This window comes from Hippoglossus stenolepis, chromosome 14 (assembly GCF_022539355.2).
Source record: "Hippoglossus stenolepis isolate QCI-W04-F060 chromosome 14, HSTE1.2, whole genome shotgun sequence".
In the NCBI taxonomy this organism is placed as follows: domain Eukaryota; kingdom Metazoa; phylum Chordata; class Actinopteri; order Pleuronectiformes; family Pleuronectidae; genus Hippoglossus; species Hippoglossus stenolepis.
In genome coordinates, this window is record NC_061496.1 from 8,460,616 (window position 1) to 8,485,146 (window position 24,531).

At 41.3% G+C, this 24,531-nt stretch overlaps 1 protein-coding gene across 4 annotated transcripts in view; it reads left to right on the plus strand.

The window, feature by feature from the left end:
- Positions 1-24,531, plus strand: part of dennd1b (DENN/MADD domain containing 1B) — a 103,536-nt gene that overhangs the window by 67,394 nt on the left and 11,611 nt on the right. For 3 of the 4 annotated variants that reach the window (XM_035177454.2, XM_035177456.2, XM_035177457.2), the window contains 7 exons: positions 8,142-8,267; positions 11,477-11,578; positions 17,214-17,304; positions 18,896-18,936; positions 20,237-20,272; positions 20,800-20,856; positions 21,996-22,085. In XM_035177454.2, coding sequence (XP_035033345.1) covers positions 8,142-8,267; positions 11,477-11,578; positions 17,214-17,304; positions 18,896-18,936; positions 20,237-20,272; positions 20,800-20,856; positions 21,996-22,085 — 543 coding nt within the window. Of the gene's footprint in view, positions 1-8,141; positions 8,268-11,476; positions 11,579-17,213; positions 17,313-18,895; positions 18,937-20,236; positions 20,273-20,799; positions 20,857-21,995; positions 22,086-24,531 lie in introns of those variants that run through there. The other variant, XM_047342782.1, reaches the window with a different exon arrangement.

Sequence of the window (24,531 nt, forward strand, 5' to 3'; positions counted from 1 at the left end):
TAGGAGGAGGGAACAAGGCAGAGGAAAGAAAAGAAAAGGCAGAGATGGGTGATTTTCTAGGGGAGAGAGTGGGAAGAAGGGGGCCAATTACCAGTGTGGGCAGTGAAGCCACCTGCCAGCGCATCGTCTCTTTAATTAATGGAGCACTGACGGCGGTCAGTGCTACAGGAAACATCACCGCGACGTCAGGGTCACTTGCACATTCACACACATTCATACACACACACACACACACACACACAAACATTCAGAACGACACACTTTCTTGTCTCCCCTGTCTCTGTCAAAGCAGGGATCTGTTTGTTGAGCTGTTTTCCTGGGCGTGTGTGTATTAGGGCTCCTCTGTGAGACACTGAGGCCCCGCTGAGATTGTGCACGAACTATTACCCACGTTACTAACGGTATATACTCAGGTTCCACCGCCTACTGGACTCCTGCCCTGACAGCAGTATATAATTCAATCCCCTGCCCGGCAGACTCCAGACCTTCTCACTCCCACACTTCTCTGGTTCTCCTGATTTAGCACTGCTCAGCCTACTACAACTGCTAGTGCGTATGAATGCCTCCTTACTACCTGCACCAGTGTGATCTTTCCTACATTTTATACCATTTCCTGCCTACTACTTTTAGACTGTTTGCCTGCCTACCTTATCGCCTGCCTGGCTGCTTGAGTTTCATGACACCTGTCTCCATTCTTGTCTCCCTCTCGGAGTACTTACCGCCAGCCTGGACGTTTCTTCCACCCGCTGTTTGCTTCTTTGCCTGTGTGCCTGTCTGGCTACACTACCTTCCTCTCACTTCCTGCCTGCTTGCTTTTCTGCACCCAGGGACTCAAGTCCTAAATTAAACTGCAAACTGAGTTTGTCATAAAAAGGAGTCAGGGCTTTTGAAAAGCGACAGAAGCAGAGAGAAAAGCCTTTGTCTTTGCCGTGTGATAAATTAAGTGGCAGGCTCAGAGCCTTTTTTCGCTTTGATCCCCTACTCACCATTTTTCCTGACTAATGACAGAACATAGCCCGCATATCATGTCAAATTACACAACCTGAAACAGAAGCTTCTCTGGCATTAATATATTTATTGTAACAAATTGTTGTTGTTGTTTTTATTCCTTTTCCTTTTTTCCCCCGTCTCCTCTTATCTTTTCCACCGGTGCTAGTAGATTAATAAGGAAGCGAGCAGGTACTAATTGAGTGGAATTCCAGGTCTCTTGTTAGTTTGCTTGTTAGTGATGAGGACATGCCACATGGCATTTGATGTTTGTGTTTACACACAGAGAGATGTTTGAGGCATTGTGCAGTTTGTCAAACAGAGGCCTGAAATGTTGATTAATGCTTTGTGATTCTCCGCCGCAGCTGAAACGGCGGCGCGTTGTTTCCGAGCTATTAAAACCGCTCTTCGTTTCCTCTAAATCGCACTGTAACGTCGGCTACTTCACACACTTTATTCACTGTGAAACTGAATCCCTACTCACGAAGTCATGAATATTCTCATTTTAAAAGTCCGGCATCGCTTCATGTGAATATATGAAGCATGTAAAGGATTATAAGTTAAAGGCCACAGGCTTTTTTTGTGTGTGCACACTTCAAGTAAAAAGGGAAAACAAAGCACTCTGATGTTGATTTAAACAAACCTTAAGAAATCTGTCTAATTATGGCATCGCAGACTGTGAGCACATGTGGACTCTATTACGTGGCCCGGCTGACCAGTGGCCAGGCTTTTAGCAGGTTCAGAGTTCACAGTTGTCCTGAATTAGCCGCCGCCTTTCAGACAGGACCCCTACACCGGCTCCACTAGTGCCCGCCCCTTAATGGTCTTTTCCCACAATTTCACACATAATATTTTAGATTTATTGACTATTACAAACGCTACCATGCCAGTAGCGGTTCCGTTTAGTAAAAAAAAAAAAAGGAAGGATCTAGATGAGAGAGTAATTGTTAATGGGTCAAAAAAGGATGCAAAAATCTCCAGAGAATAAGTTTTGACATTTTTTTTAAAATTGTAAAGTCACTTGAATCAGAAGTTTATAACATTTATTGTCTTTTTATTTGTATTTTTTGAGGATTGGATTTGTCTTTTTAAATGTTTTGACAGTTAAAATAAATCAATGATATCAATCTCTTTCACTTTTTCTTCTTTTCGTTATTTTACCCCCTTTCATTATTTATAGCTGCAACATGCAAAATGTCTACTGAGCATCAGTCTAAACAGTTCCTATTTTAACCAGTATATTTTTATATTTTGTATGAAAAATAATGGAGATCAAGGAACTTTTTTGTTCCTTTATTTGAGTTTGCGTTTTTTTTATTGTTATTTTTAATGAACATTGTGATATTGTTCGAGAAATAAAGGAATATATTCAATAGTTTTCCCCATTAATAAATCATATTAATCTCAGAGAGACTGTGCTTGTGTCAGTAAAATCAATGTGTTGACAAGCACACTGAAATGAAATAGTCAATAAAAAAGCTGTAGTTTTTCCCTGGAAGATCAAGGTATTTTTGTTTCTTTTTCTGAAATCCACAGTTCCTCTTCCGCACCGAGATTTGTGCTGATAAAGTTATAATTGGCTTTTCGCCGGTGGAGCTGTTTACTGCACTCGTCATTAAAAGTATCCAAGAATAGCAAATTAGGAGTCTGTTAATTCTGAAAACAAACAGTGTGTGACTGAATCGGATTTGTATTTGATCCCAGCAATTGATCTCAAACCAATGACGGAAGAACGGAGGATTTTTTTTTCATGTATTATTCTTTCTGTGCCACATATTCAAGCTGAGGTGCTACAATGCAGCTCACATCTTTATTTTCAGATGCTCTTTTTCACATCACAGCCTAATTCCTTCTATTCTCCTCCTCTCTGCCTCTCGCTACTTTGCTGACACCGTGTACCCATGCATTCCAAGCCCTCACACATTTGATCATTTGTATTCCCAATCAAGGGGGAAATTTACAGCACACACTCCTACTTCCTGTATTTCAAGCCTGCATTTGGAGGTTTACAAATGAATGAGGGGGTTGAGGTTGTGTCTGCGCGCCTCTCCTGAGATCACCTGGCACACTTAATCAAACATTGCGGCTTTAATTTGGTGTTCATTTTCCGACGCTCCCAGAAAACAACATCTACATCATCATCTACAAGCGAGCACAGCCGACAGCAGCAACGCTCACACACGCAGATGCACAGACACGCGCACACAGACACCCACACTTTTATCGGCCAGGAATGTTCATCAATGACACTCAGATCTAGCTCAGGAGTAAACTTTTGCTACTCACAGATTTTTGAGTTTCTCCGCCAGATTCCCCCATTTTGAGTTTAGATACAGCCGATTGTGTCTCATTTCACTGGAGCCCTTCTTAGTGTAGTGGAGCCATCTACTGTAAAGCCCCTCGCACACTGTACTAACTACATGGTAGCTCAGTTGTGGGAATGCTGTTGCTCCACCTCAGTTACATTCTGTCCATTTCCAGAACCGGTCTCGCTGCTGCAACGTACAACAAGCAAAGCATCTGATTTTGTTGCCGTGTCGACTCTGTGCTTTAACTGCAAAGGCCGTCGTCATTTGAATCATTACCTGAAGGGGTTACGATTGGTTTTAAACGGCGCTGAACTGTGCACACACCTACTCCGCGGTGTTAGCAGCCGTTCGTTTGCTCATGTGGAGTTAAAAAGCTGCACTTCATTTTCACATAGTCGTTCTGCCGGCGGTTCGCTCCGGATTAAAAGTCAAAAAGGGAGAGCAGCATCACCCACTGCGTAAGTTATTGAAGTGAGAGATGACATTTAGCTGTAGTTAATTATGTATGCAAAACTCAGCCGCTCAGCTGCTATAAGAGGTCAGCCTGACAAAGTAACCTCACACCGGGGAGAATCTCATGGCAATGGGATAGCCCTATTAAAATACACACACTGAGACTTTTCCTCCCCTTTGCTTTCCCACTCCTTTTCATTTCGCCTGACTAATGTATTGTGTTGCATACAATATCGTATGACTAAGAATTGCATGTCTCACTGCTCGCCTTAGTAAAAGTCCATCTATTCTAGTCTTTCTTGATTTTTACATAATATATTAACACTTAACTAATTTAATATTCACCGAAGTTATTTTTACAATCCTACCTCAGACGTTTATTAAGTGTGGCTGCTTATAGGAGATTGTAGTTAACTCCACCTCATCAAATGTAGTAATATCCCCATAATTTTGCCGTTCTATTGTAAGACGAAAAAAGAGTTGATTTAAAAAAAGACATTCATAAAATAATTAATTTTAAATTGAACGAATGGATATAATTTCTAGATTCCGAGTCACATGCTCATTGTTTACATGTATATGTGCATGTGTGAGAATATATGCCCGTGGTTTTCCTTGTGTGTCTTTGTTCGAATTCGTATGTGTTTGTGTGTGCGTGTGTGTGCCTGTGCGTGTGTGTGCCTGTGCGTGTGTACAGTTCAGACTGCAGCACATCAAAAGAAAGTGGGAGATTTTCATAACTATTTTTTTCTTTGTAGTTCTTTAATTGCGTCCCCATGGCTTTCTTTCCCTGGACAGAATCTTAAACAAAACATTCTTTTTTTGTGAGAAGAAAAACCCAACTTTTTCATTTATTTTTTTATTTTTTTAAACAACAGACAAGTGTCAGGGTCGTTATTTGGGAGGAGTTTTTTTATGCTCCAGTGAAAATTTAATATAAAATTCTAAATATATACTGGTGTGTGTAACTTTTGTCTTTCTTTATTAGTTTATTTTTATTTTATTTGCTTAATATTATCAGCCCAGCGCCTACATTTGTCATGTTTTGATTGCTATCTTTTCTGTTTTTTTTACTTAAAGTGGAAGTCTATGATTTTTCCGATGTTAATTAACCACAGCGACCATGTCTGTTTATATAATCACTTGAATTGAAATATTATTTCTTCATTCACAACTTAGATGATAAAACCAACATTATTTCATTATCGGGTTGAGTTTTATAATAGAGTAGCAGCAGTTGCAGACTTCATTGTCTCTTGTTTTGTCAACATCACCCTTTCTTTTTACTTTCTTTTCCTCTAAAAGCTTGTGCGGGAATAAATGTATTATATACTACATATACTGTAGTACCTGAGTATTTTACCAGAAATAGATAGCATTGATGCATGTGTGTGTGTCTGTGCGTACAACAAGCACACACACTCACACATTCACACAGATGCCTGGTGTCACCTACAGTGGTATCATCCCTTACAGTCAGGCAGGGATCATCATTGCACCTGCTAATTACCATCTCCAGCTGGAGAGTTAAATGGAGATCTGTTCCGTGTCTGACCTTTGAACCCCTGCTCTTTATGTGACGCACTTCAAACCCTGTTTTGGGCTGGCTGGGCTGGGCCTTAATGAGGCCCCATGTCTGCCCTCTGTGGGCTGTGCGCCTTGGATGCCCTGCTTTCATCCCCGACCATCTTCCCTTGATGTAAATTGAAAAGATCACAGCTATGGGGAGAAGACCTGTACTGGAAAGGCCTCTCTGCATAGATTATGAATATCATAACTCAACAGTTTTTTTTTTTTCTTCCCGCTCTCCCACAACCACACAGCCCTCTCTCTCCTCCTGCCCCCCACCCCATCCTTCCCTGTACAATGCTATAGTTCTAATTGGACCCAATGGGGGACTTTCTGCTTTTGATCTCATCACCGCCACTGTGACTTTACACTAAAAATGTCACTGCCAAATAGGGTTATCACCTGTAGAGCTTGGCCTTCCTCTGATGCCTGTACGCATCTCGTTAGCTTCACTCAAACTGCAGAAGTTAATTAGTTTGACAGGGCTATTACCGTGGAGGCATACCTGATGATTGTGGTGTAGGCAATTACTAACCATACATTTATTTTTTGTCTATTTGAAGGTGGTCGCTTAACAAAAATGCTATTCCGGTATTTTGTCATTCGCCGCAACCATATTTGTTTCATGTGATAAATGAATTGATCACCCGAATGGGAGTAACGAATTTTTCATCATGCTTAATTTTACTCATGGAACTTCAAACTTTATCACCCATTTTTCTCAAACACCGGGAAGCAAAGGGAGTGATTGTGTACCCACCTCATTAAAAAGTGTCTGCCACTGCAGTGCTCTCACCCGTTCAAAGCCGCAGTACAGAACTCTGTGTGCAGAGTAAACTCCACTATCCCATCTCCTCTGACAGTCTTTGGGGTATGCCTCCTCCTCTTAGACTGACATTGTGTTCGCTTTGATTCTCCCCCCAGAAAAAGACAGTTTAATGATTTGCAAGGATGAAAAAAATATGTGAAAATGCACACAAACATGAAATATTAATTCCAGAAAGGGCTTTACATAAACATAAAAGCATTTAGCACAATGAGCGAATATGGAGATGACACTTGTTAATTTAACCGTGATAAACTTTCCATTTGATGCCTGGGAGCATTTGCAATGGCACCACAGGGACGTTGTGGAGAGTGAGAAAGCCCAGGGGAGAGGAATCGACGCTGTTCATTTTGTCTTTGTCCCAGTTTAAGACTGCCACTCTCTCTGCCATCCCTCTCACTTTCTTTCTCTCTACGCCTCTCTGTTTATTTCTGCCTGTCCTCTGTTCGAGCTGTGCTAACACTTTGCTTCTCCTCCCTCCAGTTTTCCAGATAGGCTAATTGCAGTCGCCCAGTCCGCGATATCCCTCTAACGCCGCGGCCTCACAGCAGGATGTATTTGTCCACCTCTCTTTGAAATTGACCAGATCAAAATAGTATCACATTGCAGAGCAACTGGAGCCATTTAGTGGTAGATTGAACCTCTGGTTGTCTTTCCGCCTATAAATACTGCTACTAACAATAACAGCATCAAAACTAAGAAATAAAATGCTTCATGTTGTTTTAAAGCAGTGAACAAATCAGTCAGTAATGGCAGATAAATATCTGACACATACACTGATCACAATCTATTTAATGTTTTACTGTATAAGGAGGTGATTCTATGAGCTGGAGAAATATGCAGCACACTGTTAAATCTAAAAGGCAATTTACTCTGTTCCTGGTTGTTTCACATGCACTTTATCTCCTCTGCATGGGCAGTAGGTTTTATAACACAAAGACACACAGAACATCCTCACCTTACCAGTCACATGCACACTTCTGTAGGAATCATTCATCTGAGTTCTTTGTAGATTAAGCATTGATTCATAATTTTGTCTTTTTTTTTTGCTTTTATAACAAAGCAATCCAATGTTATTCAGGGTTGAATTACAGTTATTCTGGTTTTCACGAGTTAAGGTGGAAGCTTCTATAAACTTATCGGTTTTCTTTTAAAATCATGATTCAATTCCATGCAACCGCAACAACAGCCCACACCACACTGCATTCAGTAATATAGACCTCCTATGCAACCCAATCATGCTTTTGTGCGAAGCTGGCACAGCCCACACACAGAGTGGCAGTCCCTTCGCTATCTCTGCCTCCTCCTCGCTCTGCCACTGCACAGTCAGACTACTGCTGAGCAGGTGAGGAGAGCCTCTTGACAACTTCCTTCCCAGACTCCCCAGGGCCCGGTGGCCAGGGTGAATCTTTTGTCATCCTGAAACAAGCTCGGGCCTGCTGCTTCTCCACTCTCGCCTGGAGTCCTGGAGACGGAGCCAGGAGAGAGGAAAATAATTAAAGACATTTTATGTCAAGTGTCCCTTTCTAGAGGGAGTCCGGGAGAGCCAACAGGGGAGGGGAAAAAAGGAGAAAGAGAGAGGAGGGGAGTCAGAAATGAAAAAAAAAAAGAAGCAAGAGAAGGTGATGGGTAGCAAAGCGGGGGTGGCAACGTGGAGAGAGAGGGTGAAGAACGAAGAGTGAGGATGTGAGTTTCCATTTCCTCTCTGCTGTCCCCTCCTTCTCGCCATCCCCCCCATCCTCTGCTCAATTAGCAAAGCAGCAGGTGCTCGCAGCAGCACAACAGATAAGCTCGGAGGAAAGGCTGAAGATTTTCCCTTTCTTCTCTTTCCTTTTTTAAGATGACCTGCAAATGTGATACTTCACACCCAGAATGGGCTAGCTGTTTCCTCCACCAATTTCAGAGGTGATAATTCAACTTTTACCTCTCCACCCCTACCTCCCCCAATCTCTCCCCCAATCTCTCCCTCTCCCACACCCTCCTTGTGTTTCCTCCAGATGTCCTCTCTGAAGAGCAAGCTGAAGAAGCAGTCGACGGCAACAGGAAGTGGTGTGGCGAGGTCCTTCATGAGAGCGCAGGCCGCTCTGTTCGGATGCTACCGAGACGCCCTGAGATATAAACCAGTAAGGATCCAGTGTCAATAATTACTAGAGCGATATTAATAGCAGCACCGTTTCATATGTGGGCTGATATACACTTAAATGAATCTTGAAATATGCACTGGTTTACCATTAGAACCAGATTTGAGGCACAGTCTTAAATCTAATCTTATTCCAACAGTTTGTTCATCCAAATAAGAAAAGGAAAACCATCTTTCCACTCTTGTCTCATGTACTGGCTCTCAAACATTTTCTGGCATGTCCCCCATCAGAAGCCACAAGATGTTTAAAGCCCCCAACCACACATTTTTTAAATCAATCAATCAATAACACTAATCGTAGTGAGGTATAGGCAGGTTTTCCCATCATATTAATGCAACTAGGTGTCGTCCATGTCCCCATGCAGTGGCTCGATGCTCCCCAAATATCTTTTTACTTTTCTAGTATCTGTGATTTCCAAGAACATGTAAATATAACAAAAGTGATTTTTGTTTTGTTTATTGTGCCTAAAAACACTGCAATTTTGTCTTGTTAAAAAAACCGCAACAAAAATAATGCATCTCTGGATAATCAATAAGCAGCAGACAAACGGATTCAAACTTTTTTCAACCCTCACATTTCAACAAAGCCTTTTGCTTCTTTGAATCGCATTTAAATAATGAGACAATAGATATTAAGGATAAAGGCCACAGACTGAATCTTTATCCAAAAGAGGAAACATTCACAGACATGAATATTTTTGCTCTCCAGAATATGTAGTCATAGTTGTGATCTCAGTTTGTGTGAACTGATTCAAATTTCCCCGTCTTCCGGTTGGAGCGGGGCCGTTTTGACTGAAGGTAAAAGGTGTGTTTTCAGTCGGAGCGCAGAGCTGAGGTGGGCCTGTCTGAGGCAGTGAAATGTCAGAGGAACTGAAAAGAGTCGGGACGTTCCCTTTGAAGATCCCTTTTAGCCACCTTTGGTGTTTTACTCTCCTTTGCTAAGCCCTCTTAACATTTCTTTTCTATATCTTTTCTGCTTATCAAGTCTGAGTCAGAGCAAAGCAAACTACAGCATGTCCTGTTTGTCAAATAGCGAGGCCTTTGTTCCTTTGGCTTTGAGATTAATTGGACTTTGTGGACTACCGGAGTCAAGATGCTACATTATTGATGCTGTCTCTTTTTTCTTTATACAGACAGTATACGAACAAGCTGCCTCCCCTCTGACACAAGCACTCTGTGTGTGTGTATATATTTGTGTGTGTGAGCACAACACGCAGTTAATTCTCAGTTCGCTCACGCTCACACCGCATCTTAGATGGTATCTGTATAAAAGCCTTGGAGTTTACATACATGCACATCTGCATTCATGAAGATGCAGATGATTCTCCCTGTGTTCTGATATTTGTGAAACATCACTTTACTAGTTGTTGTTCCGAGCCGAGGAAAAGATCTTCCTCGACAGAGCCGAGCGGAGCGCTGGGGTTCACAGGCCCATATGCCTCGACAGAAGGAGGGGTGTGGATGCTTGGTGGGAGTCTTGCTGAGTTGTAAATGAAACAATACTGGAAAATGATAATGAGTTGAAAAGCAATCAGCTGATTAGAACAGCATTTCTTAGGTCATCTGTTTCATCTCACGTCGATGCTCCCCTTGGTGCTTCTCACCAGCTCGGAGCGGCACACGTGTCTGACACATGAACCTGAAATAGCAATTCAAATTAATTTTCACCACCATTGATGAAACCAAGTCAGGTGGGTGTCTATTCATGGCTGCGTGCTCGGTACCTACTCGTGGCAGAATTTGCCAAAGTTATCCTCAAGTTGGCATGTACCATTTCATATCATCCAACCAAGTGTCAAAACTCTGCAGGGGGTGGACGGGATGGGTTTCCAAATTTCCCCCCAGCAGCCGTTGAGGAAGTTGACAAATAATGGTCATTTATCAGAATTTAAAACAACTCTTTGGGAAAATCGCTAAAACCTTACATGTTTCAGTTAGATGTGTTAAAACATTACAAGTACCAGGAGTGAGTGTGCGTAGATTACAGTTAAAGTACCAGCCCCATTTTACTGCTCTCAGTATTGTTTTAATTTAACTTTATTGACTAAATACAATTAAGACGGTGGGTTTTTTTCATTGTCTTTGTTGCGCTGGGTGCTCTGGTGTTAACAAAAGTAAATAGAAAAGATAAAATTAATGTTGGTGTCTCACAGCAGTTGTGATGACATGTATGTACCACAGGATTTGGCTGGACATTGATTTGTACACTGACCCACTCTTATTAAAGTTAACTTGGAAAGTTTTTAGTCCCAGAATGCTTTTTATCTTTGTAGCTGCAGCGTGGTCCGAGGCTGTAGCCATGCGAAGACAAAGCTGATTAAACCACAGCTGAGGCTACTTTAAACTCGTCTTTTAACGCGAGAATACGCCTTAAAAACTTTGTGTGATGTAAGTGGAGCAGTGTCTCTGTGATGTAATTTGGGCCACTGGTATCATCCCTTTAAAATGGGGTTAGTCTCCAGTGTCGTTAAGTTGTTTTTATGTGCCACACTGTGCTCATAGCCTGGAACAGACAAAGCTCATTGTTTCACACCAGAAGAATTTGGAGCATCATTGAAATATGTGAGAATTATGTTAATTATGAGAAAACATGAATTGGAGATGACTGTGGGGCTGAGTGTGATTGGCCTGCAGTGGTTCTGTTGTCATCCTCCATGTCTATAGCTCACAGGCCAAAAGACATGATGTAAGAAATAGTAATAATGTGATAATGTGCGAGTACAGGGGAGTTTACTGGGACACTGTCTTCTGGTCTGGGGGAGATCGTGTGCGCTCTGCCAAGGGAACATGTTATTTTATAAGGGACTATTATTTATTTATTTTACTCTCCCTCCTCCACCTTCCTTCCTCTTTCCTTCCTGTCTCTCATTTACGCTCAATTTTCATTTCAGGCTCACTTAAGCTCACTAATGAAGAAATCAGTTGAAATAGTTCTTTGTAAGAAAGTGCATAATGAAAGCAGGCACGATGCGAGTGTCTGAGTGCTGTGAATTACATTATAAACCACAGCGCTCGGTTCAGACCCCCTGCCTTTCAAGACACCAAAAGCATCTGCCTTCCTTCCTGCGGCTCGTTTCTCAACCGAGTAAACATGGCGAAAAACAGATTGATACAAAGAACTGTGAGCCAAAATGAATTACAAATAATTGTGTGTTTTCATTTTTGCCAATAACGTCTCCCTGGACTCCTCAGGGGGAGCCTATCACTTTCTGTGAGGAGAGCTTTGCGAACCACCGCTCGAGCACCATGAGGAACTTCCTGTCCATGGCTGTCAACCTGCAGCTCTTCAAACAGGTACAAACATCTGTGTATGTGTGTGTGAGTGTGAGTTACTAATCATTTTACAAACCTCTTTTAAGCCAAATTAGCAGGTTTATGCAGTTGTTTTTAATGCAGGTAGAACAGTTTGGCTCTTGGTTTATAATTTTTTTTCCAACGTCATGTTCAACGTCAAAAATGCACCAGAAACTGAGAAGCTTTCTCACCCCACTGTCCTTCCAGTGTGGCATCTTGCATGATATGAAGAAACATTAGCGATTTCGCGTTGTTCCCATGATGTAAAAAAAACACCTATACATAAACATTAATGGTTATTTATGCATCAATGCCCAGAATTTCCTCAAGTGTCTAACGTTGTGCCAGTGTCCAGACGGCCAAAACAAAGAAAAGGACCGGATTTGGGTGTTCGCCTGGTTGTCATGTTTCCATCACAGCCGATTGGAGCTGTAGCGGATAAAAACCTGTGTCTACTGCAGAGTCATTTGCAGATAGTCTCCATTCCCAGGGCAGAGAAAAAGCCAGATGTTAGTGGGAGGGTGTACTCAGTCTCTGTAACGAGTAAAATTAATATGAACAATGAGAATGTGCAAATTCTGGTTATATATTTGACTTTGACCATGTGAAAACAGGACTTTATTTTCTTATCTATAGATTGCTGTCACTTATATATGTATATAACATTGACGCTGATGCACAGCTCTGTCCCTGTGAGCGTCAGCCGAGCACATATGGAAAAAGATGACTGATAGAAAAGCAGTGCTTCTATGGCAGGCTACTCTGTCCTTTCCCCATCAATGTCAGTTTATTTTTAAGCTGTTTATTTTTTTTGAGCAGATTTTTTTATTTAGCGGGGTGAAAAAAAAAATCTTCAGTTTTATAGGTAAAAACTGTCTCTCAGCACCTCATGTGCTCAGCAACCTGTCAACTGGGTAAAGTTAGCATTTAGTATCTTGACAGTTCAGTAGTTCAGAGTCAGGAAAAATGGAGACGAGAGCGAGGGAGAGAGATAGGGGGGGGGGACTGGGATTATAGACGGTTATTGACCCCCAGAAACTGTTTACTGTGGTTATCTCCCAACACTCCTCTTAATGTGTCTCTGTTTGCTCAATTTTACTGAATGTACAAACACAACCACGATAAGTCAGGCATGTTAGAAGCGCTTTTACTGTACAAAGCCATATCAAGTCAGGCAAAAAAAATGTGGCAACTTTAAACATAGTCATCAGAAAGCAATCTATTTATGTTCAGTATATACTGAAGTATATAGAGTGTGCATGTGTGAGCGTGTGTTTTTGTACAGTTGTGAGGACCTTTAATCCAGTTCTCACGACTTTGACAGGCTTTACGAGGGATAAGACTTGGTTTTACTGTTGTGGTAAGAAATAGGTTTAGGTCAGAGTAAGGGTATTAAGTCAGTGAGTGTCCTCACAACATTAGAAAGGATGGGGGTGTGTAGGTGTCACTCATACTGCCCCTGCTGTGGGAACTAAATCTGTTAACTCACTGACATTATGGGGACTCGTCTTCCTTATGGGGGAAAAAATAACATAAATCATTAAATTTTAAAGTGAAGTCACGTTTTAGGTCAGGGTAAGGTTAGGTATGGTGTGTGTGTGTGTGTGTGAGGGTGTGTGTATGTGTGTGTATGAGAGAGCAACTATCCTTTATTCATGCTTGGTTACACGAGTTTCCCCTAAAATCACTCATGTATACTTAATATGTTTTTCGCCCCAAATCCCTTCAGCAAAACTAAACTTAGCTGAGCCTGAGCTGAGAGGAGAGACACCTCTGGCTCCAAAGAAAATTTCCTCTCACCCCTTGAATTTTTCTTTGTGCTCTCTGACCCGTGATAGTAGTGTGATTTACCCCTGAGAGTTTCTGCACAGCGGCCCTCAATCAGCCTTTTGTTTTTCTGGACACTCTGCCCATCTATAATTTTCCCAGGCAGAGCAGATAGTGAGCATCAGTTCAAAGTGTCCTCCCGGCTGGCTCCTGCCTCAGCAGTAGCATTGGGAAACAGGCCCTTATCTCCTCCACCTCCTCCTCTCCAGCTCGGGGGACGGGGTTAGCTTATCTCCTCCACTCCTCTTTTGACTAAAGTGAGGGAGGCCAGTGCTTCGCCCGGGCTCTGCTCTGGCCATGACCCATACCCGCTCACAAACACAAACAATACTCAACGTGCCTGGCCACACGCATGCACACATCCATTGTACATACATAATGCTGTGGGACTGGATTTGTTTTCTGTTCTTCTCCAGGTTTTTGCTATTGATTGTTTTTATACCAACTTGTATTTTAAGCTTTTGTCCAATATATTGTCTTCACTGTCAGTATATTTCACATTATTTATAAGCAGATGAGTACAGCAGCCGTCTAACCGATCCCCCAGTAACAGGGAATAATACATGAATGGATTTTTATTAATAGTAAAAAAAGCCACAAATGTTGCATCATAAATATTACAATAAAAACAGGGATTAACCAACAGTAGCATACGTTTAAAAACTTTACTTTTTAAAAGTAGTTAATTCTTTTTGCTCATTTGTTTTTCTGTTTTCTTTCTCCAGTTTAAATGAACAACAATAATTCCCAATGCGATCGTTAAGTAAGGGTGTCATGGCTGTAATATTTTAGCTTTGGTGTAAACAACCAGGTTGTGTTGCTCCATTATTAATCAGGCAATCATCTGTACTCGACTTTAAACAGTTTATCTGACCCATTATTATTTAATGACATGTATCATTTATTCAATCACACAATAGCTTTGGGGATTTTTAAATGTCATCTTTATGTCAAACCTGAACCAAATTCAAACCACATTTTTGTGATTGTTACACCACAAGATACTGTAGATCACACACATACTGAAACACACACGTGTAATGTGGAGGTGTTGCCTGAGTTTGAGGTGTTACCATCTCGGCAGGAAATTGTTTTTTTTTCCTGGAGATACTTTAGTTAGTGATTTTGTTTTCTTTGCCTGTAGAGCAGCTCTTTGGCGTCAAGATCAGCCACAAATAATCAAATTCCTAATTTGAAAAACACACATTTGAACTTCAGATTTTTGTTTTTTAATCCTCATAGATTTAATCAGATGAGGTTTGTTTTAAAGTGACCAACAGAAGAAAAGGGAAAAAAAGGAATTTTAATCTTGTGCCACTATGAAATATAGACACTGAGCCAACCCTGGAAATGAAAGCATTCAAACACACCACTCATTATGACACTTTTGCTCCCGGACGTTTTCCTTTCTGCTCGGTCCACCAGCTCTTCTCTGTTCAGAACAAAACAAGTGGGAGAGATCATCCTCAAGACTGCGGAGGGAAAACCTGTCTACATTAACCTGCTTCCTATCAACTCACGCAGGCACACATGCACTCATGCATTATATCTGTGTGCACTGTGCTAGCAGAGACTGATTCAATGAACTCTTACTGAGCCACACAGTGGTTCATTGAGTCTGCAGGAGGTCTGATAATGTCCTGCCAGGAGCCTTTGGAGAGACAGTCAATCAATAACCGTCCATTGTTCTGTGTATAAATGAATGGGAATGAGCCAAAAGGTGCAAAACCAAATAATTTGATCATGTGGTGGCTCCCTCCACTGTACACAGTCTATAAGACTCCATATTGCAGGAGTTACAGTAAGCTGGTGAGTAAATGTTGCAAAAAGCTCCTGCTGCACATAATTTGTGATAGAAAGCTGCATATTAGAGCCAGTAAGCACAGTCTCAGTTGCTTGTATGGATCTATACATTATAAATATTGGTGGTGATTTAGAGAATACATTTTATAAGCTTGATTAACATCTATCTCATCATGTCAAGCACCAGTAGTGATAGTCTCTTACTCCTTATGCTTCCTCTCTTTTTACCAAATCTGGAAGTCCATGCTCTGGTAACTTAGCAAAGATGGTGGTGAGATGACAAGATGACATGTAGACATGAAGAGGTGGAGCAGGACTTTCCTCAAAGTGTGAAACTTGGTTTGACATTATTTACACATGTAGTTTGGCCTGAGATTATTTGGTAAGATTAATAAATAATTAAAGCACAATTATTTAAATGTCATGAAGTGACTTTTTCTTCTTGTCACTGGATTCACAGTGAAGTTCGTCCTGACTGAGACTCCTCCTGAAATTACCTCCTGTTTCTCTGAGACTTTTTTTCCTCTAATTTTTGGTGACTGATGACAAAGAAAATGAGCTCCTTGTTTCCAACAAGTTGTGTTTGTGTACATGCACGTACATGAGTGTGTGGGTGTCTTTGTCTGTGTGTGTCTGTGTGTGTCTGTCTGTCTGTGTGTGGTGATCACAGTCTGCCATTGTTGAGTAATGTCTAATTAAGGCCCACAGTGCGGCAGGTAATGTGCCTGTGGTGTGTGCAGGGAGATGGGGGAGGGGGCGGATAGGTGATGATTTGGGTTGATTATCTGCACTAATTGGACTCGCCAAGTAGCCAAGCAGTGGTCGGAACCTGCAGTCTCACCTCTCATTAAAATGATCTAATGATGAGCTTCCAGATCGTCTGACCAGAGGAGCGGGCGGCGGGGTCGCTCACTAGTTAGCAGGCTGTCCCTGTGGACGTGCACCCACTGCGACACTGTTGTGTTACACTTTGGACACACTCGCAGAGGTGGGTGTAGGATTGCTACCGTTAAAAAAAAATCTGTTGCTGTTTTTACATATACAAGCATTTGAAATGTAGGAGGTGGTGATTGTTAATTAATGCAGTTATCAGTCAAAAATAGATTTCAGCATTAAATCTAAATGACACCACTGCTGACTGTAAGCTGCTTTTTCCTCCCACCTCTACACAAAAAGTCCTGTATGGATTATTAGGAACTTTTACGGTTGAAAACAAAGATTTAATATGGATAATAATATTATAAAGTTTTATTTCTATAGCGCTTATCTTAACAAGGTTATGGTTGCTTTTCAAAACATATGGGAATTAATGCAAAAGCCTCACACAATCTGTTAGTTTTTCATACAGTATAGTGCAGCTGAAACTTTCCAAAAGTATAAAGATGTCATTAAAGTGTTGAAGAGGTTTGTTAATTTACACAATTTTTTGGAAGAAATCTTCGTATTTTCCTTTAGAAAATAAATATGTATATGTGCACACCATTTTGGAAAAACCATAAGATAAATGCCATTTAATGTGTTTGTAGGTGATATTAACATTATTTCTATTTTTCCTGCTTTTATTAGTTCGTGCTTTAATGCTACTGTCGACTCATGTTATTTTATTGTGTTGAGGCGTGTTTGTGTGCATGTTTGCTTTTACCCGCACAACATATTTAAGAGCATTTGTGCTCATGAAATGTGTCTTGACTGTTGGGTCCATATTTATGAGATGGAGTTTTATGCGCTCCACGTTACACAGGGAGGAAATTAAACTTCCTCATGTCTCAGACAGTGTGCAGCATGTAGTCTGCTGCCCTAATCCTCATCTGCTCCACATTACCAAATCCCTATTACCTGCAACCCACCTAATCTTGCGATGTAGTTTCCGTCAGGTAGGATTAATAACACCCACTGTGGTTAGAGTGTTTGAATCTGTGTGTATGTGTTTGTTTAAGTGTGTCCACTTTCTCCCCCCCCTCCTCCTCCCTCCTTTAATAAGCACATTGTAATTTATGGTTCGTAGTTCATCGACGGACGGCTGGCCAAATTGAACGCAGGCCGTGGCTTCACCGACGTGTTTGAAGAGGAGATCACAGAGGGGGGCTTCTGTGGAAGTGAGTAGCGCCGGGCCTGTCTATCAATTAGTCACCTTACGTGTGTTTGCCATATTTCATGCAACAGGCAGAAGTTATTGTATTACAGTGATGCATAAAAAGTGTGAACATAAAAATAAGGATAAACCTTTAAAGTTATGAAAATGAAAAGAGTTTTGTGCTTCTCTAAACTGTGAACCAGTTAAATGTAGGAAAAGACAATAATCACAAGAAACTGGCTTGATACAAACACATCGATATGAAGAAACAGTTATATATATATATATAGTATAGGAAAAGATCACTTATTGCTCAAGAGAAAAAAAAAGTCGAGTTTAACAGAAAATAGGTTTAGAGATAAAGATATTAGCACTGTATAAAACTATTATTGTATAAAAGTCTGACACTACCAACTGTAAAATGTGAAGCTCCTCTACAGTTGTTTGCTTTGTTGCTGTTTGTATAATTGTATAAAAGCAGTAAAGTTGGAAAAAAGTGAAAAGGCAAACAATGTTAAATTAGTTTAATAAACTTAAGTTAGTAAATTATATTATATACGTTTTTATAAAATGTCAATATGAAAGCATTTCTCGTGCTCAGATTCTTATTGTTCACATCACATTTGAAGTCTTTTTTTCTCATAAACACGCCTGTGACCACATAAAGCGCTTTAAATATTAATGAGCTAATTAGCTCTATTTTACTTTGAAGAATAGAGTTTAATTATTAATATAGATAATATTTTTCTCATACACGAGTTGCTCTCAGCTGTTCTCAATTCAGTGCAAAGCTCAAATTAATAATGATAAATATATAAATAATAAAACGTCTTATTGTTTTATATTTTTGCCTCTCGAGTGTCATTTATATCAAAAATCCTTATTGGAACTGATAAACAGGTGAATCTCACTGAAAGAATTAATCACATTTTGGCAGGAATGAGCTTTATCACATGTGAAGACTGTGCACGAGACATCAGAAGTTTGAGTGTGAAACAAATCCCACAGGAGCGCTCAGACAAATTAGGTTGTTTTGATCGTAACACCTCAGGTTTCGAGTCGTATTTACATGACAAGAAAAGAAGAAATGCCATCCAGATGTTGCAGCTAAATACTCGTCATCATCATATTATTATTATTATATCTGATCTTGACCCAAATCCACACTGTCGTCTGTAACTATCTTCTCTAAACACGTGAGAAAACCGTCCTCTGTCCTGCCCAAGTTACATCAAGGTTAAATTCTAGATCATTTTCAATTGTAAAAGATTAAGTTTATAATTATGATTGTAAAAAAGGCAAAAAGGACAAAAGAAGAACTTTTAACTCTAGAAATTTACTGGATAGAGTTTTAACTGAACTAAGGCCAAAGACACGGTGTAGTTTAGTTTAATTAATAGTTCACTTTATTTTCTTCAGCCACTTTACAAAACACTGTCACTACATTTGTTAGGAATAAATGTTCCCACAATTTAAAATTCTCCGTAAATATGTGGAGCAAAAAAGACTGTGTCACAGAGTAATATCCATAGTTACCTTTGCTTTTGCAATGTTCACACTGTGCTACTGAGTGCAAAATGATTAATTCATACGTCCTGTGTTTTATCCCTCAGGTAATTCAAGGTCTTATCAGCAATGGATGCACACCGTGAAGGTATTCACAGAAAGCCGTGCATATCACACCTAAATGCTCTTATCTGGGGCTTTTTTTAATGTTCCACTCATTTTCTTCCTGAGTTATATTTAATTAAACGCGTGATTGACACGACTCCGTTTGAAGTCCCGGTGTTGCCTCTGGAATGAAGGGGCTGCCTGAATGTACAGATCCAGCTTGAGTGCACTTTGGTGTGTGAAGCGGCGCGTGCAGCAGGACAGTGGAGGCAGACAGGGAGGGAGACAGAAGTGATTTGACGTGACAAGACGTCCTCCAACATGACATGTTGATCTGGCAGCAAACACAGGCGTTACTCCGCTGAACCGACCCAGGAACATAGATCTCTCCCTCCTTCTTCATCTCCTTCTGTTGCTTTCCTCCTCTCCTTTCCCTCTTTATTTCTCTCCCTCTTTTCATCTCTGTCACAGCCCCCCCTCTGTCTCTCACTCACTCCCTCCCTCTCTCCCCACGCCTTCAGCTAAGGCTGAATTAGTTCTCTAGAGTGCTCTTCAAAGGTTTGTTAAAGTTCACATTTCCTGACTGACAGGGATCTATAAGAGGGGCCTTCACCTCGGCCCCTCTCCCTCTCTCCCTCTGCCGACTTCTGAAACACTGTCTGCCATTTACTCTGTTTAGCCGTTTAGCTGACGCTTTGTGCTTACACTAAAGACCAAACACTGAGAAAAAGAGTGCGACGCCAAAAGGAGAGATGCAGCATCTCGGAGAGGGAAGACGAGACAGGCACACAGAGATATTGGGCACCATAATGTCAGGCTGCAGAACTCAAAGTAGAAATCAATCACGCACAGTTCCTTCCATCTCTGTTTTAGGCTGCTTCTAAACGAACACCTCCTGAATGCTGTGAATCGTACAGCTTATCATGGCTCAGCAATACGAGCCTGATGTCACCACGGTTTCTTCCTGAAGTCATTTTGCGAACTGCAGACGAGTTTTGGCTGTTTGATATTGAAATTTAATCCTTGGGGCTGGGTGATCTTGCAGAAATATTGATTGTGGTATTGATAAGTTTACTGTACATCACCGTATGTCAAATGTATGCAAAAAGACATAAAATATACAGATTGAGAAACAATGAACACGAATCAATAATATGTATTGATGAGGCAAAACTCCTCATGTGTTGAACAAAAACTGTATGTTTGTGCATATATGTATGCATACATACACGTATAGTAAAGGAATACTTACCTGATACCTGATGGTATTTGGTTTGAATGTGTGGAAACTCCCTCTAAATGTATTTCAGTGTCTGACAAATAATTGCCTTTGTCTATCACAGAGAGGAGGAGCACTCCTCAACACGGCCGTGACAAAGGTACGTTCTTCTACAAAACTGCTTATTAGGCAGCCACATCAGTGCTTTGCTCGATACCGTACGTGTATAAATTGAATCCTCAAGTCTGGAGAAAATCCATTGAAACAGACCTAGGGTGACATTTTTGCAGGTTCTTTAGGGAAAATTAATCATTACGCGCGAATATATGAAAATTAACTCGAAATGTGTCTGTTGCAATTGGCTGTGGAGCGAGTGGGAGCACCGTTCATGACTAGTCTGCGTTTGATGAGCGGTGCCGTGTCGTTATGTGCTGTACAATAGGTGGTCAGGGTGCCCTTTCATGTTATCGCCTCCTGTTAGTGTGCGAGGCTTTTCTTATCCAGCCTTTTGTCTCTGTGTTTTTGCCACAGGGATCAAAGCATTTCTTGATGTTACATGAAACCAGAGCAGAATGTTAATGCAACATGTTTTGATTAGTAATCTGTGCGTGTGTCTGTGCATGTATCTGTGTGTGTGTCTGTGTCTGTGTGTGTGTGTGCGTGTGCGTGTGCTGTTTTCCCACCTAGGCCAAGAGTCATGCCAAGAGGGGCATCCGGGACATTAAGGGCAGACTAAAAGCAAGGGTGAGCCACACGGACCTTTGCGCCTCCCTCACACACACGCACACACTTTTACCAGCACACATACACATGTGCACACATGTGTTCTGTTGCACACCGACAGACACACACATCCTCGTAGAAGCAAACGTGAAGGCTGCTTTACATGTAGTGTGTGATTCTGACGCTGCGGCTTTTAATGACTGTTGAAGCCTGCTTAGCGCTTTGTTCAGGCTGTACATTTTTAACCAGCGCCCCTCTGGCTATGGCCTGTCATGTCATCCGAGCCCCAGCCCCTCTTTCTCTTTTATTGTCTGCATATTTCATCAGTTAGCCTGTGATTTCCTCAAAGCTAATGTAATGAGGTGTATGTTTCCATAAGCCTGATGGATTTGATAAGGCAATAGCAGTTTGATCTGTCAGTGGGAAGCTGAGCAGCGAGGGCACTGATGATGAACCAGAAGAGCATGCGGTGTTCTGCACTGTGCATGTGCACGTGCACACAAACACACACGCACAGGCAGAGCGGAGGCAAAAAGAGGCTGAACTCTGTTTGATTTTGAAGTCAAATTTCCCGTGCAGTGAGAAAAACAAATACATTGTCTTTGAATCAAAATTAATCAGCGTTTACTGTTTGTTACTTACAGCTGCGCATGTCGACACAAACATATTGAGATTAATCTGCTGAGAGGTGGTCCTGATTATAATTTTATATATAAGGTTGGTGATATAGTAAATATTTAATTGCCACAAGCGGCTTTAGTCCTCTCAGTACTCTCCATCTTCACTGCTACAGTAGTAATGTCTGTGGTTGTTAAAAAAGCTTCAGTTATGTGCTTGAACAATTTGACTCTGTAATTGTAGCCAAACATCATTCAAAGAGAAGTAAATGGTATTTTCTGAGGACTGTTTCGGGTGCAGATGTGACGAGCTGTTTTCTCACTAACAGAACTATTCATGCTTTAGATATAAATACTTATTACAATACATTAATTTTTTTCAGTCCATTTGAAATGTATTAACTTCTATGTTTGGGAGTTGCCTTGTTGATCAGGATATTTCACACAGAAATACAGAATATAACCCAAACTATCTGATGCTTTAGTCCAAATTGATTTATGATACAAACCATCTAAGATTTAAATTCTTCATCTTTCTCTCAGGAAGAGGAAGAAGAGGGGATGCCGGTCTGTGCGGGGTCTCCCACCAGCACCAAGAGCCTGTCTCCAAGGAGACTGCAGAAGATAAGACGGGTATGACACACACACACACACACACACACGCACACAGTAACAGTAAATGAGTTAACTACATTTACACTGACTTATCCTGGATGCAGTCTTCCACTTCTGTTTTCTTTCTGCCATTGCTTTTTCTTTCTCTCTTCATCCCATTTCCTATCATTTTCTTCTATCTTCATCTCTCTCCTCTTCCTCCCCTCCTCCCCCCCACCACCACCACCACTCTCCCTCTCTCTTATAACAACTCTTGGAAGTACAGTAGTTTGTCAGGGTGCCAAACATAATGATAAGCATTTTCTTCTCTGTCAACACACTCATGTTGTACATTCAGTATTTTCCTCTGAACAGCGCGGACAGTAGAAGCAACTCATCTGCTGGTCAGCATTTCCTGTGAAGAATTTGCTTGTGCGCCATGAGTGGATAGCACTTTTTTTTTTTCCTTTGTTGTGTACAGAGCTGGCACACGATGAGCGAGTACGTGCACGCTCACAAAATACACATTCATCAATAAATTTATCAGGAGACTTAAGAACATTAGGAAATTATGAGAGCCTGTAGTGCAGCGTAAATTATCACGCTCACTTATATTTCTTGGTGTTGGAAGTTTGGTTTTACGTAATTGCAACTGCACACTGTACAGTACAAAGCACATGCATATAGCCTCAGGCATACTAGTTATATTTCCCTCTGCATATTGTATCTATACCTCTGGAATCCCAGCTGGAGCTTCTCTACCTCTTATTGCTGGAGGAAAAAAAAGGCAAATGGACACTCAATTCTATCTAAAAACCAAAAAAGCCTGAATGCACACTGACATTTTGGTCACAGCCATGTAAGAGTGTGATTAGGAGAGGTTGCGCTGCCTCTAATTAGCATTGTGTGTGTGTGTGTGTGTGTGTGTGTGTGTGTGTGTGTGTGTGTGTGTGTGTGTGTGTGTGTGTGTGTGTGTGTGTGTGTGTGTGTGTGTGTGTGTGTGTGTGTGTGTGTGTGTGTGTGTGTGTGTGTGTGTGTGTGTGTGTCATGAGGCTGGAAAGTCTTAGCGCACAGGAAGGTGTGACGGCCGGGGAGAGGAGCGGCAATTAGGGCTTTTCTGAAGGCCTCCTCGGACCCCCCCCCCAGCTCGTGCGCACACAAAGATGGGCCAACACACACACACGCAGATTAAAAGTTAACATGCAATTGATTTGCGCACAAACACACACGTGCTGTTTTCAGGATCCACACACCCCTGTCCCTGCCTCTGAGGCCTGTTCATTGCCACAGTAACGGGTCCCTGGGGACGACTTGAGGAGGGACACACAGGACCGCATGTCCCACAGCACTGGTTTTGTGTGTTTGTCTTTATCATAAATATAGTTTATCATCTTCTCTTTAGCCATAAAACACTTGCATCGTCAATTCAACTGCTTATGGTTCCTAATCCAGATTGGGGGGTAGTCCAGTTTATTTCCCTCATTCCATACACATTGAAGCCTTTTTGCGAACGCTCCTGTTCTGTGTGTTCTGTAAAGTCTGACGATCCGAGATTCTCTTCTGTCAACTGAAACCAAGACTGAAAACGGAGAAGGCAAAGAAAGCCTTGATAATGTATGGCCTGTCAGTGTGCAGTAACCCCTGAAAGACTGAAACTCTTCAAAAATCTTGTTTTACAGAGTTTCAAAACAAATGAAGAAAGAACGAAAAGGCTTTTCTTTTGTTTATAAATACCACAGGAACATTATTTGGCAAGTACATATGGAATAAAAACTCCTTTTAGGTTCCTCGTGTAGCTTTTTCAGATGTTGTGACACTTTACGCTCGCCATTTATTCACTTTTCCCTGGCTGTTAATAGCGCATCATATTTATATTTCAGTTAGAGCCACAAAAAATGATGAGAAAAACAAAACTACCGTTCTTATTCTATCTCATCTCTCTGTCTCTTACCTTTCTGGGGGTTTTTTCCTGAGATTTCTTCCTATGAAATCTTGATACTGTTGTTCTGTCTGGACCAGGTGTTCCCTGCACGTGAAATTGATCTCAGTGGGACTCACCTGGTTAAATAAAGGTTAAGTAACATGAAGGAAAAAAACACTCACACTTTTACTCTCATAGCTCTTCTCCTCCTCCTCGTGCCCACACACAGACCTGCTTGGAAAACCCTTATTTCAGCCTCGTCCTGTCTCTGTCTATTAAATCCACTAATCCAAATATGTCCCCATCAGACAATAACAGTCCTAATTTGATAAACTTCCCAAAATATGGAAAAACTGTCCCCTCGCCCTTTTTTCCAGTAAAAAAAATGTAAGCATTATATGAACCAAGTGACATACTTGTGTGCATTGTGTCCTCTGCCACCCCCACCCCCCACCCACCCCACCCCTTCCGTCATCGTTGCATCCTCATACCTTTGACCAAGTGACAAACAAATGCTCTCTCATCTACCAGATAAATTCAGAAACATGTCGTTATCAGAAGCTC